Source organism: Vittaforma corneae (assembly GCF_000231115.1).
Source record: "Vittaforma corneae ATCC 50505 unplaced genomic scaffold supercont1.11, whole genome shotgun sequence".
Taxonomy (NCBI): domain Eukaryota; kingdom Fungi; phylum Microsporidia; family Nosematidae; genus Vittaforma; species Vittaforma corneae.
In genome coordinates, this window is record NW_006889844.1 from 64,720 (window position 1) to 89,840 (window position 25,121).

The following is a 25,121-nucleotide window of genomic DNA, read 5'->3' on the forward strand; positions in this document are numbered from 1 at the left end:
AAGCTAGCCCATGCTATCCAGCGCCATTATTAGCTTTAAAAGTAAAGACTTTCAGTACCAAATATTAGCTTTAAATAAAATCTGACATAATTGCTAAGATCAATGGAGATGTGTCTTGCGTATATGCCAGGCCATTGTTTCATTTGCAAAGTATCGAGCATAGAACTGATAAAGGTCCCATATGCGAAATGCGATAGGCATAGCGAAATTGGCTACCACCTACCCAGAGAATAACTAAACTGCACTGCAGGCAGCCATACCCATTGAGAACACTAGTGCTTAGCCTCTATAAAAATTCAGTTTATTCAAAAATAATTGCAACATCAATCATATCGCCCTCTTTCTCTGGCAGAACATCTAAATATACCAAAAATTGCCCTTCTTTCTTTTTGCACAGCTCTGAAATAGTCTTTTCAAGATTCAAATCATACTTTGAACATAGATTCCAGTAAATAACCTTTGAACCGAATGAAACCATGCTTACCTCATCTCCAATTTCATCTCGAATTTGCTGAATAATATTCTTCAGAGTGCCATCCTTGAATTCAAGTCTTGACCAGACAGTATACTTTATCTTCTTGCCCTTATTTTCATAAAACAGCTCCTTGGGCTTAACAAGCTCGGTTGAAGCAAGGAAGGGCGCTGCAAGGTCTACATAGGAGTTTCGGAAGGGGATACCCGACAGATCCGCACCAACGTGCTTGGCCACTTTTTCTTTCTGCGTCGCATACTTGATTATTTCAATAGCTGCTAGTCCCGAAACAATAGCAGTCGTGGTGGCTATCGCTGGTATAATTCTTCCCGCAATTCCTCTAATAAAATGCTTTGATTTCTCTTTTATTTTGTAATTTCTTGCCCTTAAATTGGCTGCCGAATATACAAAGTCAACATGCCAAGAATCCTTATCAAACTCAAGGGGAGTTAGTTGGGAAAAGTTGGAGTTGGAATTTTCAAAATGAATGGGGTTGGGCTCTTTTAGGCTCAACACATTTTCTAGGAATGCATAAACCTCATCTCTAGAAATCTTTCTAACTTTAAAGCACTCTGCATAAAGATTGGCTGTTGAATGGACAAAGATAATGTGTAATTTGTCATTAATATTGAAGGAGATTGGGGAAGGCACTTTCTTCGGGGGGCTCCAGAACATATTGCCTTGATCATCAACATGGTCGGGAGGAAAGGTATTAAGGAGATTTTGAATAGAGGTAGAGAAGCTGTTAACAAACATGGAGAGAGCAGCCTTTAAACATTCCTCAACGTTCTTCGGAGCAGAGTCGTATATATCCTGAAGACCAGGATCCTTGCTTTCCAGGTATTCTTTTGCGTCCTGGACCCTCTCATTAAAGTGAAGCTTGAATTCACTCATGGCCCACTCAATGGTGTGCTCGATAGAATAAGGATAGGACTTAATAGTGCAAAGGGGAATGGACTTCTCCTGGGGATCAGAACTGGAGGAGTAACTTTCAGAGATAAAAGGAACCACAACCTGCACGTGCCCTTTAGTTCCCAAGGTACCTGCATCTATCATAGGTCTCCTCATCTGAATGCATCTCCTGTCCATATAAGCCCTAGCTTCAACATTGTCAAGAGCATTTGAGATTAGGTCGTGGTGGGAAATAAGCTTATCAGAGAAAACATTTTCGTTTTCGTGATTTACAGGAAGGGTATAGGCAGTAATATTATTTACCCTGCATGCAGACACATGGCCACTTTCATTAGCCGGTGTGCCGCATTTGTTGCTGCTGGCAAGCTTGTCACAGTAGTCCCCGTTGAGCTCTAGCACCCGCTTCACAGCTGACTCGGACTTCATCTTCGATACATCCTCAGTTCTAAACAGAAACTGTCTATTCAGATTACTTTGCTCAATTGAGTCCATGTCAGTAACACTGATCAGCCCATCAGCTCCAATTCCACTGCATACAAAATTCTTTAGATTCTCACAGCCAATTGCTCCCGCTCCTACTAGGAATATTTTCATTTCCCTTATCCTTCTAAACCCATCGTCTCCAAACAGTTTAATCATATCATAATAACGACTGGATTCGTCCCCATTGCTGTCATTCTCAATATAGGCATCGGAACAATCAAAGTAGTAGAACTGCTGGACAGGTGTGAATTTGGAACTAGCCGCCTTGATTACTTCCTGAGCTGCAAATCCTCCGATGACTGAACACACAGGTGGTATTAAACAGCCCCTTGTTTTACTAAATTGGCCTTCTAACATGTCTTTCTGCTCAAAATTATTACGTATCTCTCCGTAGATAAACAGGTCGTGAAGTGCTCTGGGCTTCTTTACATTGCTAAACTCAAAATCCATTATTTGAGGAGACTCTAAAGACTCCCTAAGACTTTTAAATTCAATTGTGGAGGGTATCTTTACCTGCTCATAATCTCCTCCTATCTTTAGCTTATCACAAGAATACCCTTCCAATTTGAATTGGCTTCTGCTGATTACTGACACACCATATATTGCATTATCAATCTTAACGCTATTTCCAGTCTCGAAAGAGTGATGTGTGCCTTCCACAATGGTAAGGACACCCTCGGGCGTTATATCATTTATCACCCCAGTACTTGCAGGCTCACCGTCCTTGTCTATGCATGTGTGGAGTTGAAAATCACAGAACAGCTGCGTAAATAATCCTGACGCATTGGCCATGACAAATTTTATGCCTTTTAAATGGCATAGATCATTTAAGCGCAAATTTTCCTCTAAGGATTGATTAACGGAAACAACAATGTCGTGATCCTCTAGTTGAATGTTCTCTGCTACTTTTATTTCCACGTACTTATTCAGATTCCTTAACTGTTCGAGAACTGCAGAATCCCTTTGCTGCCCCAGATTATCCCTGGAGAAGTAATATCCTGAGCACATAGAGCGAGGTGTTACTGCTCCTTTATCATAGATGGAAACATATCTTATTCCTGCTAGACATACATTCTTGGCTATTTCCTGACCTAATCCATCCATTCCTATAATGAGCACTTTGGTACCCATCATCTTAACCATTGCCTCATGTCCGATGACATAGAGCTGTCTACTGTACAGCTCTTCGTCAACCCTTAGATTTTCCTCATCGCCGTTACTTTTTGCATTTCTTTCTTTATTGTTTTCTTGTGAAGAGTTCATGCAGGGCATGGATTTTTTTGTTTTTATGCAAAATAATACAAATAAAAAGTAAAGTAATGTCTTTATTTATGAATAGCCCGAGTCGTCTCATTATCAATCACAGCATTCTGACTTAAATAGCTAACTGAAGCAAGGTATCTGTCAAAGGCTTAGTACATTTATTGATGACACCTTAAGCATCGTTAATTTCTTTTCAGCTTCTAGTGCTGGATTGTAATTCTCTCCAGCAAGTACCATTCCATCCTGAACAGCAAATCTGTGCACCTGCAGGTTTTCGGTGTAGTCCAAAGCAGGCTAGAAAATCCAATGAATGCAAATGGCCGATAGTGGGGTATCACTGGGAAGTATGGCAGCAAATAGTAGCTTTCTATGACAGCCCTACCCTTTTCCTTATTTCCGCCATCCTCATAACTTTTCTTATAAATCTTCTCCATTCCCCAATCGTTTTTTCAATCTTTTCAATCTCCTCAACCATCCCTTTATAATACTCTTTTTCTTTAATAAAGTAATTGGTTATGAAGCAGTACTTCTTTTCAATATAAAACCCTCTTTTAATTTTTTCCTTTCCTCGGTGACCAACGATGCATTCTGCAAAATTAAGATTCAAGTCAATGGCTATTTGAGGATCATAGTCAACATAAACACAGCCTTTTGGGGTGAAGTTGGGATGGAAGGCATCCATGACTGAACCAGTGATACTTCTGATGTCAACAGGTTCGGTTTGAAACTCTGCATACAGCCTCTTGCCCTTATATATTCTATAAGGTTTGGTAACATCGTACTTGTTATCTTTAAGTACTCTTCCCTGATAATACCATCCGTTCTCCGTCCTTAGTTTTACAATGTTATTCTTTGGAAACACGGGCTTGCCTTTATAATATCCAAAGACTGGTCTTTTTGGATAGATTGTTTCGTTGAAACGACAACACTCTTCTAACATGTAAATAGGGTGTATTTTAATTTTAGACAGGCACTGAGGAATAGATCTCAATCTCTGGCTATCTAGCATGCTGAATGCACTACAATCAAATCGATTCATTTCAAAGCTATATCCATTACCTTCTCTATCTTTGCGTCCAAATACCTGCTCTTTCTGCACAAATTCGTTTATGATTTTGACAAAAAAGTGATGGTGTGAGTACTTTTTAGAAAAATTGACAGTTTGATCGGAAATAAAGCCATTGAAATCGACAGAAAAACACAATCCATCCACCGTAGATTTGTATTTAACGACGGTACTGTTCAGAGAATATTCTAGAAATGACTCTATCTCTTTTCCGAGGCTAAAGTAGATTCTACAGGGAATACTGTTTGCATTTAGATTTACAAAAAGTGAAATATTCCCATCAAAAGGAGGAGCGAAGCAATGTTTCGGGCCTTTAACACCAGGGAACAGGCCACAGAACATTCCCATGCATGCGCTATTTATACCACCTTCTGAGATGTCCTTGCAAATATTCTCGAATTTCTCGTAGTCATTCAAGCCACCAGCAAGGATGTATTCCCTTTCCATTCTCAGACACTCAATTATAAACAAAAACTGGTGAAGAATCTTCAATTTTGATAGCTTATTGGATGCTCTTGTTTTTTTCTGCGCCACGGTAAGTTTTAATTCATCAACAGAGGCCGAGTCCCAGCTTTCACTTGAACTATTTTTCATACACTGTCTTGTTTGAGGGCAGCGAAAGAGCATAATATCACATGTCAGCCAGATGCAAAGCAAATACTAAATGTAAGTATAGGATGTTAAGCAAAGCATTAAGTAGACAGTCAAATATGATTTACTTTAGCCGTAAGAGTAAATAGCATCTAACTAAAAACAGTCAACATTAACATAAAGATAGACAAGGTTGTAATAAAGTCAAACTGTGAAGTAGAAAAGGAAAGTAATTTAATAATCACCTGTAACCTCTGGCTTAGATATGCCATAGAAGGCCCTCTTCTCTTCGGCAGTCTGGAATCTTCCTCTTCCATTCTTAGAGGATGTGTCAATAAACTTGATGACGATATCTTCTGTAGTCTTCTTGGGTAGAAGTGACTTCCTAAGAGTCACTACTCTTTTACGCGGACCTGTTACAGGCCCCTTAACCATGATATAGTCATTCTTAACACTACCATAGTTAACAAAGCCACCCAAGGGATTGATGGTCTTAACTGTCAGGTCAAAGTCGGTCACAACCGGGTCATTTCCGTTTCCTATAGCATAGACAGCCAGATTCATCTGGGTTCTCCTGTGGAAACCAAGCTGACCTGCCCTAGCTACCGAATACATAACTCTTGAGGGATGCCACGCACCAATACAGGCCACTTTACGAATGCCCTTGTTAGTCTTTCGCGGGAGTATCCTGACTCCCCATCTCTTAATAACACCCTGGAACCCCTTACCCTTGGTTACCCCAATGGTGTCAATCAGCTCATTCTCGGAGAATACCTCGGAAATGGGTATTTCCCTTTCAAGTCTTTCAATAGCAAAATCAACCTTCTCCGAAATAGATCCACCATTCACCTGAATTTCAGCAATATGCGCCTTCTTCTGATGGATAGGCCTTATTTTATAAACTTGGGAGTGTGCAAGAACTCTTATAACATCCGATGTCTTCTTGAGTTCCTCAATATCGTCTTGGCTGAATCCTACAGTCTTTCTAAGGTCAGTGTACTTCATTCCCGGCACAAATCTTTTTGTGAACATTCTTCTGATCACTCCCTCGCTCATGTGCTCGGCAAGGACAACCTTGGTTCTCTTAAGACCACCGATGGTCCTTTGATAGCCTACAACACCGTGGATGACCATGGGCGGAGTCTCAAGAATGGTAACAGCTTCAAGGAGCTCCTTGGTCTGAGACTTGGTCTTGCTCTTAACCTCCTTGGACCGTATAACATGTGTCATACCAGCCTTGTATGAAAGAAAGGCTGTAAGATGGCAGGGCTGGGTGGAGTCATCCCTTGGAAATGCTTTAATGCTTGGTCTGATAGACGAGGCTCTCCTCTTTGGTCTGAACTGCAGCGAGCCGTGTCTTGGCGCTCTGAACTTTCTGCAACTCATTGGTGGGCAAGAAACGAAAAATTTTAAAAAATTTTGCACTTTGAAACTAAAAACAAATTCGATGCGCCACTTGAATGTTATATTTAAAATGCAAAGCCATAAATATTTCATAGTGCTTTTCTATTGTGAATCATCCAGTCAAATATACCATCATCCTCCAGTCCCCGAGATCTCAGTCCATTTTCAAACAAAGACTCAAGATACTCGTAATTGGGACTTTCCTCATACTGAAGATTCCGCACATGAATCAAATAAAGATAGATTTCGTTTGGAAGACCGTCACATAGATTATATATTGTTGTGCGCTGTTTAACCTCCTTTATTAGTGCATATTTTTCAAACTTATTTTCTGCCTTTAAGCCTTGCCAGGGCAACTGTCCTTTCATAAAATAAACTAGCATAAACCCAAGGCTTTCAAGATCATCTCTTCTACTCTGCTCGTATCCAAGATGGGTGTTTAATGATGCATATCGTGCTGTTCCCGTTAAATTCTTGTCTTGTTTTAGCGGTCGGTGCAGGAGTGTGCTGGGATTTCTAAACTCCTTAGATAGGCCGTAGTCAATAAGATAAAGCTTGGTCATAGACTTGTCGGTCATAAAATTATCAGGCTTAATATCTCTGTGAATGTAGTGTCTGTGGTGTAGATACTCAATTCTATTCAGGCAATACTTTCCTATCATAAAAACTGTTTTTAACGAAAACATTCGGTTCAGTGAACTATAAAGCTTTTCTAGACTGGCTCCTAGCAGCTCCATGGTCATGCAGTTAAGATAAGAACTGTCTATCTCAATCTTTCCATATTCGTACACTTTTGGAGTATTTATGCCGGCTATTCTCCTGTATACGGAAAATTCATGTTTAAGCTGGAAAATTGAGGTCTTTTTCTCAATCTTCAAGGCTAGTTTCGTTCCAGTGACCTTATCTATGCATTCGTAGATTTCTCCAAAGGCTCCTTGGGAGACCTTGGAGACGATTTTGATGTTCTTCAGCTCTGTTGACATACTCCAGACTGGGAAAATTTTGAAAATGTAAAATGCTTCGAGTATATAATCAATCACACAGATAATATTACAGAAAGCACAATCTTGTGCTGCAGTATTTGTGATACTGGCTGGATGTAATATAGAACAGTCAGGTATGCCTTTGTGATAACACCACAATGACAAATCTTTGTTAGTTCTTTTCAGTCGAATTGCTTTATTTAAATAAAAAATCGTATGAAAGAGTGTCTAGCTGATTGCAAGTTCCATATCCTTTGTATATAGTTTGAATTAAACAGCATGGCTAAGTAAATCAAAACTTCCATTATGTCTGACATTCTTGCAAAGATTCATCCCCAACATAAAATGCTGAGATCTCTCCAAAAACAAAAACTAGTAAAAATGTTAAGCCCAGAAAACCCACCATTCAAGATTCTAATTCTGGATAGTGCTACCCAAGAAATTCTGGGCCCAATATTGAAAGTTTCTGACCTGAGAGATGCAGGCGTAACTGCACACTTTTTGGCTTCTATGTCGCGGTCACCAATAAAGGATGCTCCTGCTCTTTATTTTGTAAGCTCAGTAGAGTCGATAGAAAAAGACCTGAACAGAGATTTGTACGGCTCGTATTACATCAACTCCTCATTTGCCTTTAAAAGAAGTGATTTGGAGAAGATGGCTGCGGTGGCCAGTGGAAAGCAGATTGCCTTGAAAATCCAGTCCGTGTTCGACCAATTCCTCCAATTTATTTCACTTCAGGACGACCTGTTTACCCTAAACATCACAAGTAGCTTTACAAATAGAAATACAGATGCCTTTCTAAGACGTTCGGTCTCGGGATTGATGAGTGTGTTTTGCACCTTGAACGAAGTGCCGTTTATTATTTCAAAAGAGTGTGAGTTGGGGAAAATGCTTGAGCAGAAAATTAAAAACACAAAAATAATCAAAGGCGGAATAAAGAAGCCTCTTCTTATCATTCTGAACAGAGACTTTGATGTATCTACGCCCACAAAACACGTTATGGGATATGTAGAGCTAATTCACGACATTTTTAATATTAAGTTAAATAAGGCAGAGAACATTAACATCGACACTGATTGCGAATTCTACAAAACAAACATGTTCTTGGATTTCCCAACAGTTGCTGACACTGTTAACAAAGAGTTGCATGCGTATAAGAAGGAACTAGCCTTGAGAAGCCTAAATGAAAAGAGCGACAAAGCGCAGATCCAGGCAGCACTTGAGAGCGCGCCACATTTGCAGAAGAAAAGCGAAATAGTCAACAATAACCTGACATTGTGTTCAAAGGTTTTAGACCAGGTGAAGGAAAGAAAAATGGATGACTTTTACAGCATGGAAGAAAACTTTGATCAAAATGAAATAATGGAGCTGTGTAGCTGTGGAACAGACAATGACATACTACGGCTATGCATTCAACTGATCGGATCTAAAAACTCGGATCTGATTGAACCTATTTTGCAGAAGAGAGGTATTGACTCAAAGATTGTAAACTACTTCAGAAAAATGATTAAGAACGAACAAGGATTTGGTGCAAAAGTCAAAAGCTTACTTTTCAAAAAGAGTCTTCCAATTTACTCACAGATAGAATCAATATTTTCACAGATTAAGAATCAGAATTTTGATGGATTGGAGATCTACGATCCGTCATACACTGGAATTTATCAAAGCGAGATTTCAAGAATAGTTGTATACATCAACGGCGGAGCAACATATTCTGAATTAAAAAGCTTGAAGGAGCTAGAGCAAGTTATAAAGATACCGATAGTTTTAGGTGGGAGTGAGATCCTAAATGCAAATGAGTTTATCAGGCAAGTTTCAATTGAAAACCAATGAAGTAAATCTAGCATATTGATTCATAGATGTTTTTCGAACTTTTGTCCATATTTTGCAGCATATTAAAATTTTTGAAAGAGGCAACGCTGATTACGAAACACATCCAGAAAATACATTGGAGATTACATTTGCGCATCTTCATTTTATCGGAGCACTATTTAGTCCTATTCAAGTTTACTGATTGGATAGAGGTTTGAGGTTGTTTTTGGATATAAACATGTCGAAGTACTTCCTAAATCCCTTACAGTCTGCAAACTCATATGCTTTTTGGGTAATTTTCCCCAGCATTCTCTTGTTTTGGATTTTTTTTGCACTGCCAACATCTTCTTTGAACGTTTCCAACTTTAGCTCAAGTTTCCGAAGCAAATACCTGACCCAAAGCAGATTGGATTTTGGGCTAAAGGCTTTCCAGTTTGATTTGCATGCTTTCCTTGCTTCCACATATATCTCAAACTGCATATCAACACTTCTATCCCCTTCAAACAGCCATTCTTGTGCATTCAAATCTGTATATACAATTTTATCCGTCTCCAGCCTGGCAAAGTTAAAATCAATGATATACACCATCGAATTCTTGATCATGATGTTTCCCCAGTGCATGTCCCTGTGCTCAAATTTGAATCTTTCCTCTAAACTACAGATGGCACTTAGGAGCTGATCAATAAAATCAACGACTTCTGTAAAATTTTTAAATCTATACTTTTCCAAATCGCATCCACAGTCATTCATCACTAGTACTCCATAGAGTTGATCGTCGTTCGACTGTGAGGGTCTAGGGTTGTCTCCATTCGCAAAACTGTCCCAGGCTCTGAGGTACTCCTGCGAATATCCGCCTTTAATTAGCAGTCTATCTACAAGCTTGCATACTCCGGCCTCACTTTTCAGAACATCCAAAATGAATGCTTCCTTGCAAAACGATTCAATGCTATACCATTGATTAAAGGGAATGATTTTGTATATCAGATTCCCAATTTTGTAGACTTCTGAGAACGATGCTTCTCCAATCTTCACAGGATTCGAGGGCATTTCGTCGAAGGTGACTGTTCGTAGATTTAGCATCGCTTTGAGCTCTTCAAATGAATAAGCATCCGAGTTGTCTTCCTTCGTCTTTGATCTAATTTGCAATTTACAAAGCCTATCTTGCTTGGGCATGCTTGCTATTTTAATATTGACTTGGCTAGAACTAACTCCAATGCCATGCACGCTCTTTGGAGTAGGCTCTAGCTCTACTTTCTCGGAAATAATCCTATTTTTAATAGTTTCATTTACAAATAAAGCAGTTTCACCATCTCTATCAAAACTGTGACTAGAAAATCTCCTCAGCACACCATTTTTGTGAATGTTCTTGTCATTGATGGCCCCCGAAGAGCTGAGCTCGTCCATTTCACTATTTTTAATTGTTTTTGCACTGTCTGTCAAGTATTTATCGCAATCTTTAAAACAGCTGTAAATATTTTCCCGACTAGTCATATTTTGCTTAAGTTCAAAAAAGTTTTTGAAAAACCACACTGTCTTCAATATGCCTGCTGTTGATATTTTTGATGAATTCTGTGCTGATATCTACGACCCACTGATTGCTGATATTTTGAACATTTCCTTCATCCTCCCAGTCACATTCAATGCACAGCGTTGGGAATTGATGATCCATTAATTCACTATTGGCATTCTTGAATGTTAAAGGATCGTCCATAAAATAATGAGCACACTTTTCCTTTGTTCGATCTTCAAGAATATTCCCTGCAAATAATCCCCGTTTTGTATCATCACACAAATCTATTTCTGATTCTGTATAATTTTTGGGCACAATCTGTACTTCAGTATTAGAATTGTTCTGAAAATCATAGACATGGCTGTCAGATTTTTGCATATTTTCGGAAATTTCCATCATCATTATGTCGCAACCAACCTCACAGTTGGATAGCAAATCATTAAAGGATTTCTTTTTTAACTTATTGCTATTTTGAGGCTCAGCAAAATTCAGGAAATCAATTTGAGAAGAGCTTCGAGATAAACTAGGATGGATACTAGGATGCACATGCTCGTGCTCACAAGAATGGCCATGTGGCAATTTGTTGCTGTTTATACTAAGGAAACTCAGGCTCTTTGTGGATTTTTTGAATTTATCTTGTCCAGACTCATCCATCTAGGGCTAAACAAACTGCTGTATGAATCAAATAGAAAGAGGATGTATTTGCGAGCAGATATGATGAATAACCATGTCTGCCAATCTACGTGAAAATAGCGCCATTTTGAGCCATATACAAATGCACAGCTAAGTAAAGCTATTATTTGTTGGTTTCTTCAGGTTTAGGAATTATTAAGTGAAAGCTTCTGTGCCAGCAGTTACCTGTAGCAACATACTCGACGATTTGTTCGTGAATGCGGGACTTATGTTGAACAGAGGCTATCTGAAAATACATCACCTGCACTGAGAGTACCCATACCAATGGATAGCCAGCTTAAAGCTGAAATTGAGTTGATATTGCAAATGAAGGACGAAGAACTACAAAAGAATGTTGCATCTAAAATTGCAGTTTATTTGCTCACTCTTCCTCTTCCGTCCGAAGAGTACAAAGACCTTCTACAATGTTTTACAGACAGAATATTTAAAATTTTGCCAGCTTCAAGCATTCCGCGGCTGTTGAAGGAGAAGTTAGGACTGAACAAAAGCTGGCAAAGGAGAATACTGTTTGCAGATACGCATGTGCATATTCTACCTAAAGTACATCCACTGAGTCTTGAAGGCAGGGAGCAGCAGTTGAGAGAGGCCGGAACATTGAGTATAACAAACACTGATGTACAACGTAAATTCATTCCCAAGCAGGCATTCTCACAAGGACTGCCAGGTGCTACAAAAAGTATTGATCTGCTTCCATCAACCCTTTCAAACAGGTTTTGTCCTGAAGTTAATGAGAAAATTCCATTTAGGTTCTCCAAGCCAAAAATAACCATTCAGCAAATTCTTGATAATCCCTTGGTATTGAAAGAATTTGAATGATACGGCCATATTTAACTGTGATTAATTTGGATATGAGGCTTAAGGATCATAAACTTGTTCGCTTGCTATATACTTCTGTTTGCCTCCATATCATGGCGCTATTCTATGATCAGGTGGCACTAGTGCTTCGACACTCTCCAATGACTAGTCTATCAGTAAATACAATGTGGAAATCTAGTTTCATAGATAAACAATTTATTGAAAATATATAGTATATTATAGAACAACAAAGTTGTAAAGTGCTTTTACTACATTATGAATAGGATGGGGATGGCATTTTCCCGTTCGATAAACTGTATATAGCATGTTGGATTACTTATCATGTGCTTGTTCAGTTGATTCATTCTCCTCACTATCTTCTTCTTTTTTCTTTACAAGCTCCAATCCAAGGCCAACTATCAGGCCTTTTACCATTCCGACTGCAAGCCAGTAAAGGAAGAAATTTAACAAAGTGACCAGCACCAGGAATAGGAGCTCCATAAAAAATCCTAAATCTTGTTGAGTAATAAGCACCCTTTCAAGAAAATGAAGTAGGTGACAAACAGCACTGCATATAAAAATATAGTGCGGATTGATGATCATCTTGGTACTTACCACACGGGTAAAACCCAAATATACTACTGCCAAAGCAATAGATGAGATCAACTGGATCCATTGATTTTTGAGAAAGGGGAAGGTCTCTAGGAACTTAAAATATTCCGTGAGATCTAGTCCGAGAAGAGCATTTGAAGGTATAAAGTGGATAGCTGTATGAAAACATATAAAAGGAAGCGTTCTAAATAATGTGCTATAGTGTCCTCTTTGATCTAACTTTATACTATAGGTGACTATTGATAAAGCAATGAGTATCATGGGAATTAGGTACAGTAAAACTATCGAGGCATGTGTCAGAAACGATGATATGCTATTGTTGTAATCTTTCATGGCTGTTTTCATGGGTGTGGTAATCTTGTCCAGAAAGTTTAAAATGGATTGAAAAGACTTCGAAGCAGACTCAAAATAGGGAAGCATGTTATTTTTCCATTCGCTTAGGACCTCCTCGATAAAAGAAGTTCTCGATTTTATAAAATCAGCTATTGGAGAGAAGATGTTCTTCTCCACAAGGTCGAATATGTCGAGCTTCTCTAAAATGGGAATGAGTGAGGCACTTTCAAAAGCATTTTGAAAAGTATTTTCAATGGAGGTTTTAGTTTCCATGCCTGCCATTCTAGGGAGAAAAATTTTGCTCAAAGAGAGTATGACCGGCAAATTCATTAAATAGTATCAAAAATACAAAGAAAAAGAGCCAAATCCAATAACCTACAATTACATTAACTGGAGCAATGCTCCTACAATCTGCCTATATAAAATTCGCATCCAAAAGCCAAAATAAGTTGGCATTAGCAATCTAATATTGGGCTTCAGACACTGAGAGAGTGTAAACAGGCAGATTATAACTGTGTGTATGGCATGATGTCCTTCAGCATTACATCTATTGTTGGCTAAACTCGATTAATATCTGGTCTAACGCCATCAAATTATACCAACTGTGGTGTCGTGCATCGATAAAAGATGTGCACAAATATCAGTACAAAAGTTAGGCAAAGAATAATTGTGAACGCTGCTCTTTTGAAGAAGCTGCCATTGGCTATTGATATTTCACTATTTAGTTTGCTGTACAGCTCATCAGTGGAGCTCTGACAAGTGCAGATACTATCTATTCGTTCGTCCTGAAGCATCAAGTTCTCATGAATGGCCTTTTGAACAGCCTCTATCTTCAGCAGTCTCTGCCGGGTTGCCTCATATTGCATAGCTTCGACAATGCTTCTGCTTTCCTGCTCTAAAATCTGGTTTTCGACCACCTTCTTGAATGATACGGGCCTTTGTGGCTCTAGCTCAATCTCCAAGCTTGCAGAGTTAGCCTTTCTTGAGGCCAAATACTTTGAGGTTTCTGCAATTTTTTTGCTAATAATCAGCTTTATCCCATCAAAATGCATTTGCAAATCCTCTGTTCCTGTAATTTTCAGGCTATCAAAAAGCGTTGTGTTCTTCAGAACTAGCTCATTGAGTTCTTTGTCAAGCACAAGCAATGTCTTGTAGGAAGTGGACCTGGCCGCCCTAGAGTAAATATCCTGGATAGTTGAATAGATCTCTTCATAGAACTTCTGCTTACTGGCCAGATTATTTTCGATTCGAGGCTTTTTCAATAAGTGAGAAGAATTCTGTTGTTCTATCCATGGGCATGGCAAATGCAATAGCCAAAACCAAGATACACAAAGAAAATAGGTTAGTCCCAATCAGAACGCTTTCTCTTTCTGCACATACAAAATACCATTATAATATCTGTGCTTTGATTGTTTGTGAACCAAAAGATCCGCCTGGCCATGTTGCTATTAGTTTTGTGCTAATATTTAAATGAATAGCCCTTCAATGGCATATATTGTGTGCAGAAATACTGGCCTGTATTTGGATTTCTGGCTCTCTGTTTCTTTAAAATTTTCTTAAAATTTTACACCGCTCATGGCAAGAGATCATACTTCCAAATGCGAACTGGAAGTAAGAATCAACATTGCAGATGATCCAAATGACTTGCTTGCTATATACAGAGAAAACAATGCTTTTTTTCAGGAGGTTATTTCTAAGCTACTCAACTTGAGAAAATACAGTCACTTTTCTATCGTTTGGAGCGAAGCATCGGCTATTCTCAGTCAAGATTCCAGATCTCTCATTCTGGCGCTGAATTTAATAAGATGTAATGCAAAAGAGCTGTGCCAGGCTGAGGAGGCTGATTTTCTAATCAGAAGCTTGCTAGATCTTGCTTTGCAGTACTCGAATACGTTTGAAGCATTTAAAATTTGCCAAACAATTTCCGAGCTGATAGTTCAGAACAAGCAATTTCCATCAAAAGCCATGGCAATTCTCTATTTTCAAATCATTTCGTCTCTTTTTAAAGCCAGCAGCAATGCTTATTCGTACCTTAATGCTCTTCATCTTCTGAACGAATTGGAGCCCATAAATATTAGGAAGGGGGAGTTTGAGTTCTTGAAGGAGTTGGCAATGGCTAAATCTGAGCCCTTTGCGAAGGATCTGTTTTGCGATATTAGACCTAGAGAAGTCAATGCCATTTCAGTAGGTCTCGAGACCTCTGAATATGTTTTTGATGAAAAAATTCGTTGCATTCTCGATGCTTTTAAAACGGGAAGTAGCCTTGAAAATTCATTCTCCAATGTTGCCTTCCTACTTAAAAATTCTATTCCTTTTACAGTTGATCAAAACATCGTAAAACTTCAGAAAGCTTCGAGTGAGGGGTTCACTTCAATCATTTTTAATATTACGAACCAGTACGTACCTGACATCATTGCTCAAGAGCCTGTGGATATGCAAACCAAGGAGCCTATTGAGAAGAAGAAAGCTATTGTGGCAAAAGACAAGGAAGAAGTAGTGGTGCCCACAAGATCCAAGACTGAATTTAAGAATAGATTTACTGTGCCGTATAAAAGGTCGAAATTATTTAAAATGTACATGCCTGTTAGGTTTGAAGATATCCATTATAGCGAGAGAAATGCTAGAAGAGAAGAGTTTAACACCAGTCAGATGGACGAAAAGTTGAGGGAGAGAGAGTTTCTTCTTTCTTACAAGGACGTTGTCGAAGATCTTATTAATGAGCTGAGGAGACTGCAGGAGACAAAGGCAAACAACGAAAGGCAAGTTTTACTTGAGAAGGCTAAGGAAGATGAGGAAAGAATTAGGCAAGAGCAAAGATCAAAAATGTGGAGAGTGCAAGGCAAGACAGAGCAACAAAATTTGGAATGCCTAGAAAATAAATCTTCGGTGAACTTCATTGCTCGAAGTACAGGCGAGCCTATCCATGATGGAATTTACGTTCCAAAGTTTTCAACACTGAACTATACGTCAAGCAATATTGCAGAAATAGCTGAGAAAGCAGCAGAAAGTGCCTATCGTCCGCCCATTCATTTTTCATACAAAAAAGATGTAGATAAAAAAGAGTCAGTCGAGCAAGGGTCTTGGAGGAAGAAGAGGTTAGAAAATACAAAAAATTAAATAAAACTTGATTTAATAGGAAAACCATATCTTTTTCAATATGTACCAAGTATATTAACAGCCAGAATTGATACCTGCAAAGTAATTTTGCTTTTAATGATTATTTATTGCTTTTTGACTTCTGTGATCGGGCCAATGCCAGCCACCTTGCCTCTTCTACTCCTGTACCCAACAAGGGCCACCATTGCTATAACACAAAGAATAACTATCAAAGCAAACGTGTCTATGATCTTCTTTTTCTTCAAACTCGTGATCTTTTCAATCTTTTTGAATTGAAAATTAACGCTCAGTGCATCGAGTGGGTCTTCCTGGTTGAATAGCTTGCTTCTGAAGTTGTTGGACTCTAGAAAACTGACATGGTTTCCTATAAACTCGGCCTTGAGTGGAGTCTCACTGTCGTGTCTCAGCTTGAAAAAGTTTATTTCTGCAATCTCCTTTTGATTAACCGGATCCTTAAAGTTTTTAATTCTGATTCTTCTTCCCTCGGTCGTTATGACCATTTCAAAGACATACTTGCACAGCTGCTTAGCATCATAGCAGTAGTATACTGTGTTTCCTGACTTTGAGTCTTTCTCTTTGCAGTGCACTCGTGCTAGGTAATAGTCTGTCCCCCGGGCATGCGAGTCGTATATCAAGTCTGCAAACTTTTTCTGCGTAAACACTTCTGTTTTTGCCGCATCTAGTGCACATCTTGTTGTTCCTGTCTTTTCTAGAACATATGCCATAGTTTCCAAGGTTTTGTATCATTTATTTTATAATATGATACAATGTTTTAGAAATGACTGCTACATAGACAACCAATGGCACGAGATAGTTTCTAAGGATGTGTTTGCGAATACCGTTCGTTTAGATTCCAACGGCGCCGGTTATATTAAACTTAAAAACTAAGTTATGAAGATGTCGAAGGGTGCATGGCCAATCTGCAAACGATGCTTGCTAGCCAGTCTTTGGTATGGAGGGATCATGTTGCAGAGATGCTGATTACGATGTGTTCATATTTCAGCTCTATTCAGCAATATCTTTAACCGATGTTCTTGAGTGAAGTTTTTAAAAAAACTTTACCCATGGAGGAAAGTTTTAAAAGTCTCAATCTTTGCTCCCTTGTCGAGATTGCTACCTTGAAGATCAGCTGATTGGCCAAGAGGCGAGGATCCGAGGATTTATTTCTACAATGAGGACTACTCGCTCCGTTGTTTTTTTAACCGTTAGGGACCGTTTGGATACAGTACAAGCGATTATTGTCAAAAACAAAAAGTTTAATGAGGATTTGTTCTCTCTGAAAACGCTGTGCCCGGAGTGCTATGTAGAATGTGTTGGTAAAGTCAAGGGTGTCAACCCACTAGTTTTTAGCTGTACCAAGCAGAATATTGAAATTGAACTGAGCTCTTTGCAAGTCTTGGGCCCTGTCATAGAGCAACTACCATTCAGTCTTAAGGATGCCTCAGCAACGGAGGAAGAAAGAAAGGAAAACGAATCTATCTGTGCCGTTGCATACAACATTAGACTTGACAACAGATTTCTTGATCTCCGGATGCCCCAGACACAGGCTATAGTTAGAATTATGGACGGTGTGATGTCGCTGTTTAGAGAATATTTGAGGAGGCAGAAATTTATTGAAATTAAAACAACAAAGATCATCCAGTCTGGATCTGAGGGCGGATCCAATCTGTTCAGCATTGACTATTTTGACAGGAAAGCATTTCTGGCACAGAGCCCGCAGCTGTACAAGCAAATGGCTATTATTGGGGGATTGAAGCGTGTGTTTGAGATTGGACATGTTTACAGGGCTGAGCAGTCAAATATTAATAGATATCTGAGTGAGTTTACAGGCTTAGATATTGAGATGGAGCTAGAAGGAACGTATGTTGATGTCATCAAATTTATTCACGCAATATTTGTATTCATTTTTGATTCGCTGAAAGGCGAATATTCTAGGGAGCTCGACATTATCAGAAAATACAGGAGCTTCGAGGATATAAAATATGGCAAGGATCCCTTGGTTGTTTCTCATAAGGAATGTGTGGACATTTTGAAGAAGAAAGGCCAAAATATTTCATATAATGAAGATTTTAACAGAGAGCAGGAGAAGATGCTTGGAAGTGAGATTAAAGAAATGCATGGGACAGATATATTTGTAATTATAGGCTATCCTGCATCTGAAAGAGCCTTTTACACTTACGTTGATGAGGATGGGTCTACCAGGTCCTATGATTTTATTTTAAGAGGTGAAGAGATACTGTCTGGCGCGCAACGAATAACCTCGTATGAGAAGTTGAAAGCAGCTATACTCAGAAAGGGCATTCCTGTTGAGTCGCTGAATAACTATCTTGAGCCATTTAAGTTTGGTGCGCCGCCTCATGCTGGATGTGGAATTGGTTTTGAGCGTCTTCTGAAAAGCTATTTTGGATTCGACGATATCCGATATTTCTCCCTCTTCCCAAGAGATCCAAACCGCATTTATCCATGAAGTAAATAATTTCCACTATATTTGGCCACTAGTTGGCATTATCTTTCATCAGATGAGGATGGCTAACTTAGCTGTCAAATAGCAATATTCACGATGGTGCTGTGTAAAACAGCTCGGTGTGTTTATAGATTAATCACTTATTTGAATTAATATTTGGTTTATCAAAATTTTGTTTTTTGAGCTGAAAATCAGCATTTAAACATTTTGCTGCATAGACTGATTTTTAATTTAAATTTATTATCATGCGGTATAAATAGATCAAATGCATGATGCACACTGCTATACAAAATTAGAGAGATTGGTTAGCTTCAACGCATGCTTTGCTACTCCTATGCATTTCTATCACAGATCTTCCAGTGTTGTATTTTACAATTGCATTTTCTTTATGAGCATAGTTGAACAACGTTAACTAAATAAGATGCCGGGCTTGCTTTGCAATTATGTCATTTGCCAAAAGTGCGCTTGAAGATGTACCTTTATTTTTCTATATTTCTGTTCCAGAAATACTTTCCAGCAAATTAAAAGAGTTAAAATTTTGATGTGTTGAAATTCAGCACATGTACATTTAGTAAAGACGAAGTCTACTACGCTACGAAGAGATCACACTGTTCAACCGCGAAAGCAACTGCTCAGCTGTGTATTCAGCATGGTAATACTTCAACAACAATATACTTTTTATTTCCGGCATGTGATAAATAAGCACAGATCTATTTTGCTATATACGAAGCTATAAGTTATACTAAAATTCTACAAATTTAATCAATCACTGGCAATCAAATATTTGAAATGCAATGAAAGATCTTAAGATAAAGAAGACGTTCAAAACTCTCTCAAATAAATAACACTGCACCACACACTATTCATTCATATATTTCTTTTATCAATCTCGATATTCATTTTTCATTTAAACCAATATTTCTATTTAAAAAAATATGACAACAAGGGCATGCCGGAGGAACATCCGCTGGAGCGGTTCAAAAAGATGCTATTTGATGATGTGTCCATGGAGGATATACAGGAGCAGGATGAAGTTGAATGCACACAGGGTCAGTGTTTCAATAATTCCAGGTTTGAGGATAAGTCTCTAGACAAAACCATAAACAATCAGATTACAAATGATGAGAATATTCATCGGAGCAAGAAAAAATGTGGCTATAGCCAGTATATTTCCAGCAAAAATGGTGCTGGATATGATGTACAGCGGGCTAATAACAGTGTGAAGACTAGGTCCCGTACATCTCCGCGCCAACTCGAGATTCTTGAAAGCGTATGCCGAACAACACTAAAACCTAACAAAGAGCTGAGAATCCGACTGGCTAGAGAATTAAATATGACAGAAAGACAGGTTCAGATTTGGTTCCAAAACAAGAGAGCCAAGAGTAAGAAAATGGCAGAGAAGGACGGGCCGTTTGAAAACTTATATGAGATGGGCAGATATGATACGAGGAGCTTTTCAATAAACGGATACGAGCACAGATATCCATATACCAGTCCGTACAAAACTGAATACACAACCAACGTAGACTACACATATCCCCATAGTGTCCAGGACTATGAGAGCAAATGTATGGATGCTATGGAGCCATAGACCAAACAGAGTATCCAGATGTGTTTTATGATTCTAGGTCGTATGTGCCTGAGTACCAGGATGTCCCGTGCGGCAGAAAATTTCCTCCGGTAGGATATTACTATGAATACCATTGTCAAGGCCATTCTCAAAGTTACAAAAGAGAAGGCGATGCCGGCAGTTCAGGACATCAACAACATTTTGATCATCGTGATTCCGAGTTCACAGAGGATTTTTTCTATAGCAGAAATGAAAATTTTAACAGTTCCAATAGCAATAAATGAGATTTAAGTGATATAAAATATATTTTAAGGTGTTAGATTGGGCATTACTAATAAACCGAATGTGCCTGCACCAGAAAAATAGCAGAGTGTTGAATGGCTCTATTTAATTTTAAATTCATTTCCCCAGAGTGGATGGTATTTGAGAGATGGCGAATGCAGAGCAAGAATACACAGGATGTCTTGGAGGTTCTTAAGAATAGGTTAGAAAGCGCCAGCTATGAGGAGGATAGAATAGAAACGCTGCAGAAACTCTATAGCTACTCAATTAGCAATCCCAATGACGTTCTGGATCTATGCTTCGATGCGATTGTTAAATCCATAGAGATGACAGATATCAAGTCCCAGCAGGCTATGATTTTGCACGCACTTTACACCAGCTCGTACAGCGAGCTCATGCTAGAGAAGTTTGTTTCCAAAAATGAGTATTCACAGGTGGTTTTGAGATGTGATGTGCATTTTATTTCTAGAATCATCAGAACAATTAACTCAAACACGTTATATTCATTTCTATCAGAGGAGAACTCAATCACAACAGTTCTTATGAGTTTCATAAAAAATGGATACTTCAAAGAGTTTTGCAGTTTTGTTGGCAAAAATACAACTTTAAAAGAAACACTTGTTTTTGAGGGGGCTTTTGAGGAGCTAATGAAAATCTATACATTTGAAAAGCGTATAATGGCAAGGGAGGAAAGAATCCATAGCTCGAGGATGTGTTTAGTATCTCTGTTAGATGGATCGGCCAAGAATCAGCAGTATTTCTTCGATTCTGATCTTGTTCAAAGCATCACTAAAGAGCCTATTGCTGATGATATTGAAATGCTTCAGATGCTACTGAATCCTGAATTAAAAAACTATGCAATTTGCCAAAAAGGACTCATGCAGTGTGGCGTTTTGGAAACAGCCATGCAGCTTAAGGCTTATGGCATTATTTATAGCCTTATCGATTCAAATGAAGAAAATTTCAAGACTTTTATTGAAAACCACTTGTGTTTAGAATCTTTAATAGAAGAGTGCGATAACTCAGTAGAAGCATTTAAGATAGTTGAACTTCTTGCACGATACACATACTTTCCGATTGCTCATGATCACTCATTTAGGATTAATACTCTCCTGTGCATTCTTGGATGTTCATTTGCAGATCTCAACTATCTGATAGTTGATGCTGTCCAAAAAGATAAACTTAATATGGATCATCTGATTTACTTATTATTTACACAAAGCACGATCAGCAGCATCAGGCAATACCTTAACTACGCAGAGTATGAAGAACCGTTGGGCTCAATGTGCATTTTGATCTATCTTTCATTTAGTATCCAGCTAGATCTTTCTCCACACCAACTCATTGCAAAACTAAAATATCTAAGGTTATACTTTCTAAACAACAAAGTTACACTAGATTCTATCAACGAATCAGTAACATCTACTATTGACCAGTATATTCAACAGTTTGGCTGTACTTTTGAAAGAAAGGAGTATTCGCTACCGTCAAAGAAAGATGCAGAGCAAAACACTAGTGCGCCTACTATAAATTCAGTAACAGAGTCAAAAAGTGTTATTGTTGAGGGCGTTAACAATAGAATCAAGAGTTTGTTTAGTAAATTTACAAAGAAAGACCAAGAAAAGCAAAACTATGATTTATAAGGTACTAGAATTTCAACCATGTCGGCTATATGGAGGGGCACGGAGTATGCATGTTTTTGTTAAAATGTCATTTCCATAATGTTGTGTAGAGATTTCAGGTTAACTAAAATCCCAGGCAGTACACTTCTTAGCCACCAACCATAGGTTCCGTTTCTTGTAGCAAGTTCAAAATGTCTTGAAGTATAGCATAAGAATTGCGGTTTTAATACCATAGCACAATTAGCACTGGATGCTCATATACACTTGGCCAGCTATGGGCAATAATTACAAAATAGTCAAACTATTAATTCAAATTAAAGACAGTAGGTGTGGTCAATTTCAGCACTAATAAAACTGCCCTTAGGCCTAAATTTTCTTCATGTGTTGTATTTAAATGTTTCTAAGGGGTTATTTTTCTTTGTGTGGATAAATAATCTATTTCTATTGGTACGACATCTAAAGCATATGAACCATACTAATTTAATCAAAGGATGTATGAAGATATCCATGTGGATATTCTATAAACATATGTTGAACCAGTCAAGTACTCATATGCTTCAATTATTTAATATTGTACCTTATCTCTTCGGTGGGGCTTGTTTTGACATTCAATCCTCGTACATGTGAATCCTTGCCGTCTGAATGGTTGCCTATTATTACAATATGGATATCAAAGACAAAACTGTCAATTAATACAGTCTTCTCGCCTTCTGGCTCACTAAAGCATTGCTTTATAGCCTGTTTGTTGAAGTGAATTATGAGATTTTCAGGAGTGTAGGACTCGTCAAGAGCGTAGGATAAAATAAAGCCTAGGGAGTGGACATAGGTCTTCCTGAGGAATGATATTGTAATAGAGTGTGGAAGAGAGTCGTCCGTGCTCCAAAACTCGTCTCGGTTGTCACTGAGCAGCTCTTTTAAGCCATAGCCTCTTTTTGCAGAACTCAGAACAATCTCCATGATGGATGAATAATTCTGTACTGTAAATAGTTATTGATGAGCAGAAATATGAAGAGATAAGTAGCCCATGCACTAAACGGTCTTAGAAAATAGATTGATAGCCCGTACAGGCAAGCTAATCCAGTGCATCTTCACTTTTGTTGCTGAAAAAATAAAATATGGCATGCATAGATGATGTTCAGGCATGCAGTATTTAATTGGTAGATTATTATTCTTGGTTCTTTTCTTTGCACCATGTGGCTAGACTCAACAAGGAGCAGCACATTTGCATGGAAGTTGATATGATACTTATAATGGCCAAGTGCATATGATGAAGGTCAGTGGTTGATTGTGATTTAGCAATGGAGTATTCTACAATGGGTTAGGAGCTTTGGTCAGAGATGCGAAGTTAGCAAGTTAAGTGTGGCAAGAGCAGATGGTTATTTTAGGTCAGAAGATGAGAGATGTGATAGAACAGAAAATCTGATGTTAACAGCATGAGCTATGGAAGATGGAAGAATGTGGTTTGGATACTGTGCAGCAGCAAGGTTGTGAATATTTAAAGTAACATGTGTAAAAGCGCGGAACATTATCACTAATTAAATTGATATAAGCAACACAGTCTATTGAACTTCTGAAACAATAAATCTTAAGATATTTTATTATTGGTGAGATGTGCACTAGATGCTACCTCGGTATTATTTATCCAAGGACTCATAAGCACAGTCTGTGGTTGCACTTTGGGACGGTTAACACCTGTCAGTATTCTATTTTCAAGCTGGGTCTTTGAGAGGTAGAATTTAATCACAAAGATTTATCATCACAGTGGTATTGGATGTTGACATTGCAATTTAAACTTTGAGATATGTCATTGTGATTTTCCTGTCAAATTTGAATATTTAAAAATTTTCAGGCTATACTTCTTATGAGTAGCTCGGGCAATGATACAAATCCGGACAGCATTCAGAGTCCCAATCCACTTGGAGGTTTTGGAAATGGGGAACGGGCAGTATGTTCTCCACCCTATGGTTTTGAAAGGTATTCTGAGGACGAAACTGAAGTATCTATACAGTACCAAGGCATTACATCTATTGGCAGCAACATCAAGAGACTGGCGAAGCTAGAGAAACTGGATCTCAGTAATAACAGGCTAAAGTCTTTGCCTGACGAAATAGGAGAGCTGAAGAATCTACAGCATTTAGATCTCAGTTATAATGAATTTGAGTCTCTGCCAGCTGTAATATGGGAGCTGAAGAATCTGCGGTACCTGGATCTTAGTAATAACAAGCTTGGGATACTACCAACTGTGATAAGAAAACTAAAGAATTTAGAAATCTTGTATCTTAGCAATAACAAACTTGAGTTATTACCAGCTGAAATAGTAGAGCTGGAGAAACTGCAATACCTGTATCTTGGTGGTAACAGACTAACGTTATTGCCCGTCGGGATAGGGGGGCTGAAGAATCTGCAGTGGTTGCATCTCAATTATAACAAGCTCGAGATACTGCCATCTGAGATAAGAAGACTGGAAAAACTGCAATATCTATATATCCGTGGTAACAGACTAACGTTATTGCCCATTGAGGTAGGACAGTTGGGAAGTTTACAGGAGTTGGGTCTCAATGGCAACGAACTTGAAACATTACCAGTTGAGATAGGAAAGCTGAAGAATCTAAGAACATTGCATCTTGGTTATAACAAACTTGAGACACTGCCAGTTGAGATAGGAAAATTGCAAGATTTTTTGCGATTACTGAATTTGGCGGGCAATAACATTTTAGAGGTTGGAGATGAAGGAAAGACTCTGGGTAAAAGAGAACTGAGGGAGATATTTGGAGGTAAGGTCAAATTTGATGGGGATGTCTTACAAGGACCACAGTGAGTCAATTATTGCAATAAATTGATTTCAAAACTTGGGTAGTTCTTTTTGTTTAAATTATGCTTTGTGTGTCTTTAATTCCGTATGGCAAACAGCATGGTATTAGGTGGGATTCAATGTATGTTGTTCATGTACCTTTAAGGGACTGGGAGACAGGAATGCCAGCTGCACTGCTGATGCTAGATATTGTCGAAGAGTACGACCACTAGCACTGCGGTTCCATGGCCAGTATGCTTAGATGGCCACGGAATGCCTTGGAAGCTATTGCACCAGGACAGTGCAATGACCAATCTTTGAATAAAGGCTACTTAAGTGCTGTAAG

At 38.5% G+C, this 25,121-nt stretch overlaps 17 protein-coding genes across 17 annotated transcripts; 7 read left to right on the plus strand and 10 right to left on the minus strand.

The window, feature by feature from the left end:
• Positions 1–301: 301 nt before the first annotated feature.
• On the minus strand, positions 302–3,130 carry VICG_01312 (uncharacterized protein; the record flags this gene model as incomplete). The annotated part of the gene is made up of 1 exon (XM_007604696.1): positions 302–3,130. One exon carries the CDS (start codon positions 3,128–3,130, stop codon positions 302–304), a length of 2,829 nt encoding a protein of 942 aa, XP_007604758.1.
• Positions 3,131–3,497: 367 nt separating this feature from the next.
• VICG_01313 (uncharacterized protein) lies at positions 3,498–4,790 on the minus strand (the record flags this gene model as incomplete). Its single annotated transcript, XM_007604697.1, has 1 exon — positions 3,498–4,790. The coding sequence occupies one exon, from the start codon at positions 4,788–4,790 to the stop codon at positions 3,498–3,500; it is 1,293 nt and encodes a 430-aa protein (XP_007604759.1).
• A 231-nt stretch (positions 4,791–5,021) lies between these two features.
• On the minus strand, positions 5,022–6,173 carry VICG_01314 (uncharacterized protein; the record flags this gene model as incomplete). Its single annotated transcript, XM_007604698.1, has 1 exon — positions 5,022–6,173. One exon carries the CDS (start codon positions 6,171–6,173, stop codon positions 5,022–5,024), a length of 1,152 nt encoding a protein of 383 aa, XP_007604760.1.
• A 107-nt stretch (positions 6,174–6,280) lies between these two features.
• Positions 6,281–7,174, minus strand: VICG_01315 (CK1/CK1 protein kinase; the record flags this gene model as incomplete). Its single annotated transcript, XM_007604699.1, has 1 exon — positions 6,281–7,174. The coding sequence occupies one exon, from the start codon at positions 7,172–7,174 to the stop codon at positions 6,281–6,283; it is 894 nt and encodes a 297-aa protein (XP_007604761.1).
• A 345-nt stretch (positions 7,175–7,519) lies between these two features.
• On the plus strand, positions 7,520–9,007 carry VICG_01316 (uncharacterized protein; the record flags this gene model as incomplete). Its single annotated transcript, XM_007604700.1, has 1 exon — positions 7,520–9,007. One exon carries the CDS (start codon positions 7,520–7,522, stop codon positions 9,005–9,007), a length of 1,488 nt encoding a protein of 495 aa, XP_007604762.1.
• Positions 9,008–9,181: 174 nt separating this feature from the next.
• On the minus strand, positions 9,182–10,477 carry VICG_01317 (haspin protein kinase; the record flags this gene model as incomplete). The annotated part of the gene is made up of 1 exon (XM_007604701.1): positions 9,182–10,477. One exon carries the CDS (start codon positions 10,475–10,477, stop codon positions 9,182–9,184), a length of 1,296 nt encoding a protein of 431 aa, XP_007604763.1.
• A 13-nt stretch (positions 10,478–10,490) lies between these two features.
• VICG_01318 (uncharacterized protein) lies at positions 10,491–11,150 on the minus strand (the record flags this gene model as incomplete). The annotated part of the gene is made up of 1 exon (XM_007604702.1): positions 10,491–11,150. One exon carries the CDS (start codon positions 11,148–11,150, stop codon positions 10,491–10,493), a length of 660 nt encoding a protein of 219 aa, XP_007604764.1.
• Positions 11,151–11,453: 303 nt separating this feature from the next.
• Positions 11,454–12,005, plus strand: VICG_01319 (uncharacterized protein; the record flags this gene model as incomplete). The annotated part of the gene is made up of 1 exon (XM_007604703.1): positions 11,454–12,005. One exon carries the CDS (start codon positions 11,454–11,456, stop codon positions 12,003–12,005), a length of 552 nt encoding a protein of 183 aa, XP_007604765.1.
• A 312-nt stretch (positions 12,006–12,317) lies between these two features.
• On the minus strand, positions 12,318–13,259 carry VICG_01320 (uncharacterized protein; the record flags this gene model as incomplete). Its single annotated transcript, XM_007604704.1, has 1 exon — positions 12,318–13,259. One exon carries the CDS (start codon positions 13,257–13,259, stop codon positions 12,318–12,320), a length of 942 nt encoding a protein of 313 aa, XP_007604766.1.
• Positions 13,260–13,522: 263 nt separating this feature from the next.
• Positions 13,523–14,239, minus strand: VICG_01321 (uncharacterized protein; the record flags this gene model as incomplete). The annotated part of the gene is made up of 1 exon (XM_007604705.1): positions 13,523–14,239. One exon carries the CDS (start codon positions 14,237–14,239, stop codon positions 13,523–13,525), a length of 717 nt encoding a protein of 238 aa, XP_007604767.1.
• Positions 14,240–14,504: 265 nt separating this feature from the next.
• VICG_01322 (uncharacterized protein) lies at positions 14,505–16,046 on the plus strand (the record flags this gene model as incomplete). The annotated part of the gene is made up of 1 exon (XM_007604706.1): positions 14,505–16,046. The coding sequence occupies one exon, from the start codon at positions 14,505–14,507 to the stop codon at positions 16,044–16,046; it is 1,542 nt and encodes a 513-aa protein (XP_007604768.1).
• Positions 16,047–16,150: 104 nt separating this feature from the next.
• On the minus strand, positions 16,151–16,771 carry VICG_01323 (uncharacterized protein; the record flags this gene model as incomplete). The annotated part of the gene is made up of 1 exon (XM_007604707.1): positions 16,151–16,771. The coding sequence occupies one exon, from the start codon at positions 16,769–16,771 to the stop codon at positions 16,151–16,153; it is 621 nt and encodes a 206-aa protein (XP_007604769.1).
• A 368-nt stretch (positions 16,772–17,139) lies between these two features.
• Positions 17,140–18,513, plus strand: VICG_01324 (aspartate-tRNA ligase; the record flags this gene model as incomplete). Its single annotated transcript, XM_007604708.1, has 1 exon — positions 17,140–18,513. One exon carries the CDS (start codon positions 17,140–17,142, stop codon positions 18,511–18,513), a length of 1,374 nt encoding a protein of 457 aa, XP_007604770.1.
• A 946-nt stretch (positions 18,514–19,459) lies between these two features.
• VICG_01325 (uncharacterized protein) lies at positions 19,460–20,101 on the plus strand (the record flags this gene model as incomplete). The annotated part of the gene is made up of 1 exon (XM_007604709.1): positions 19,460–20,101. One exon carries the CDS (start codon positions 19,460–19,462, stop codon positions 20,099–20,101), a length of 642 nt encoding a protein of 213 aa, XP_007604771.1.
• Positions 20,102–20,496: 395 nt separating this feature from the next.
• Positions 20,497–22,005, plus strand: VICG_01326 (uncharacterized protein; the record flags this gene model as incomplete). Its single annotated transcript, XM_007604710.1, has 1 exon — positions 20,497–22,005. The coding sequence occupies one exon, from the start codon at positions 20,497–20,499 to the stop codon at positions 22,003–22,005; it is 1,509 nt and encodes a 502-aa protein (XP_007604772.1).
• Positions 22,006–22,545: 540 nt separating this feature from the next.
• Positions 22,546–22,941, minus strand: VICG_01327 (uncharacterized protein; the record flags this gene model as incomplete). Its single annotated transcript, XM_007604711.1, has 1 exon — positions 22,546–22,941. One exon carries the CDS (start codon positions 22,939–22,941, stop codon positions 22,546–22,548), a length of 396 nt encoding a protein of 131 aa, XP_007604773.1.
• A 904-nt stretch (positions 22,942–23,845) lies between these two features.
• VICG_01328 (uncharacterized protein) lies at positions 23,846–24,802 on the plus strand (the record flags this gene model as incomplete). The annotated part of the gene is made up of 1 exon (XM_007604712.1): positions 23,846–24,802. The coding sequence occupies one exon, from the start codon at positions 23,846–23,848 to the stop codon at positions 24,800–24,802; it is 957 nt and encodes a 318-aa protein (XP_007604774.1).
• Between the last annotated feature and the right edge of the window lie 319 nt (positions 24,803–25,121).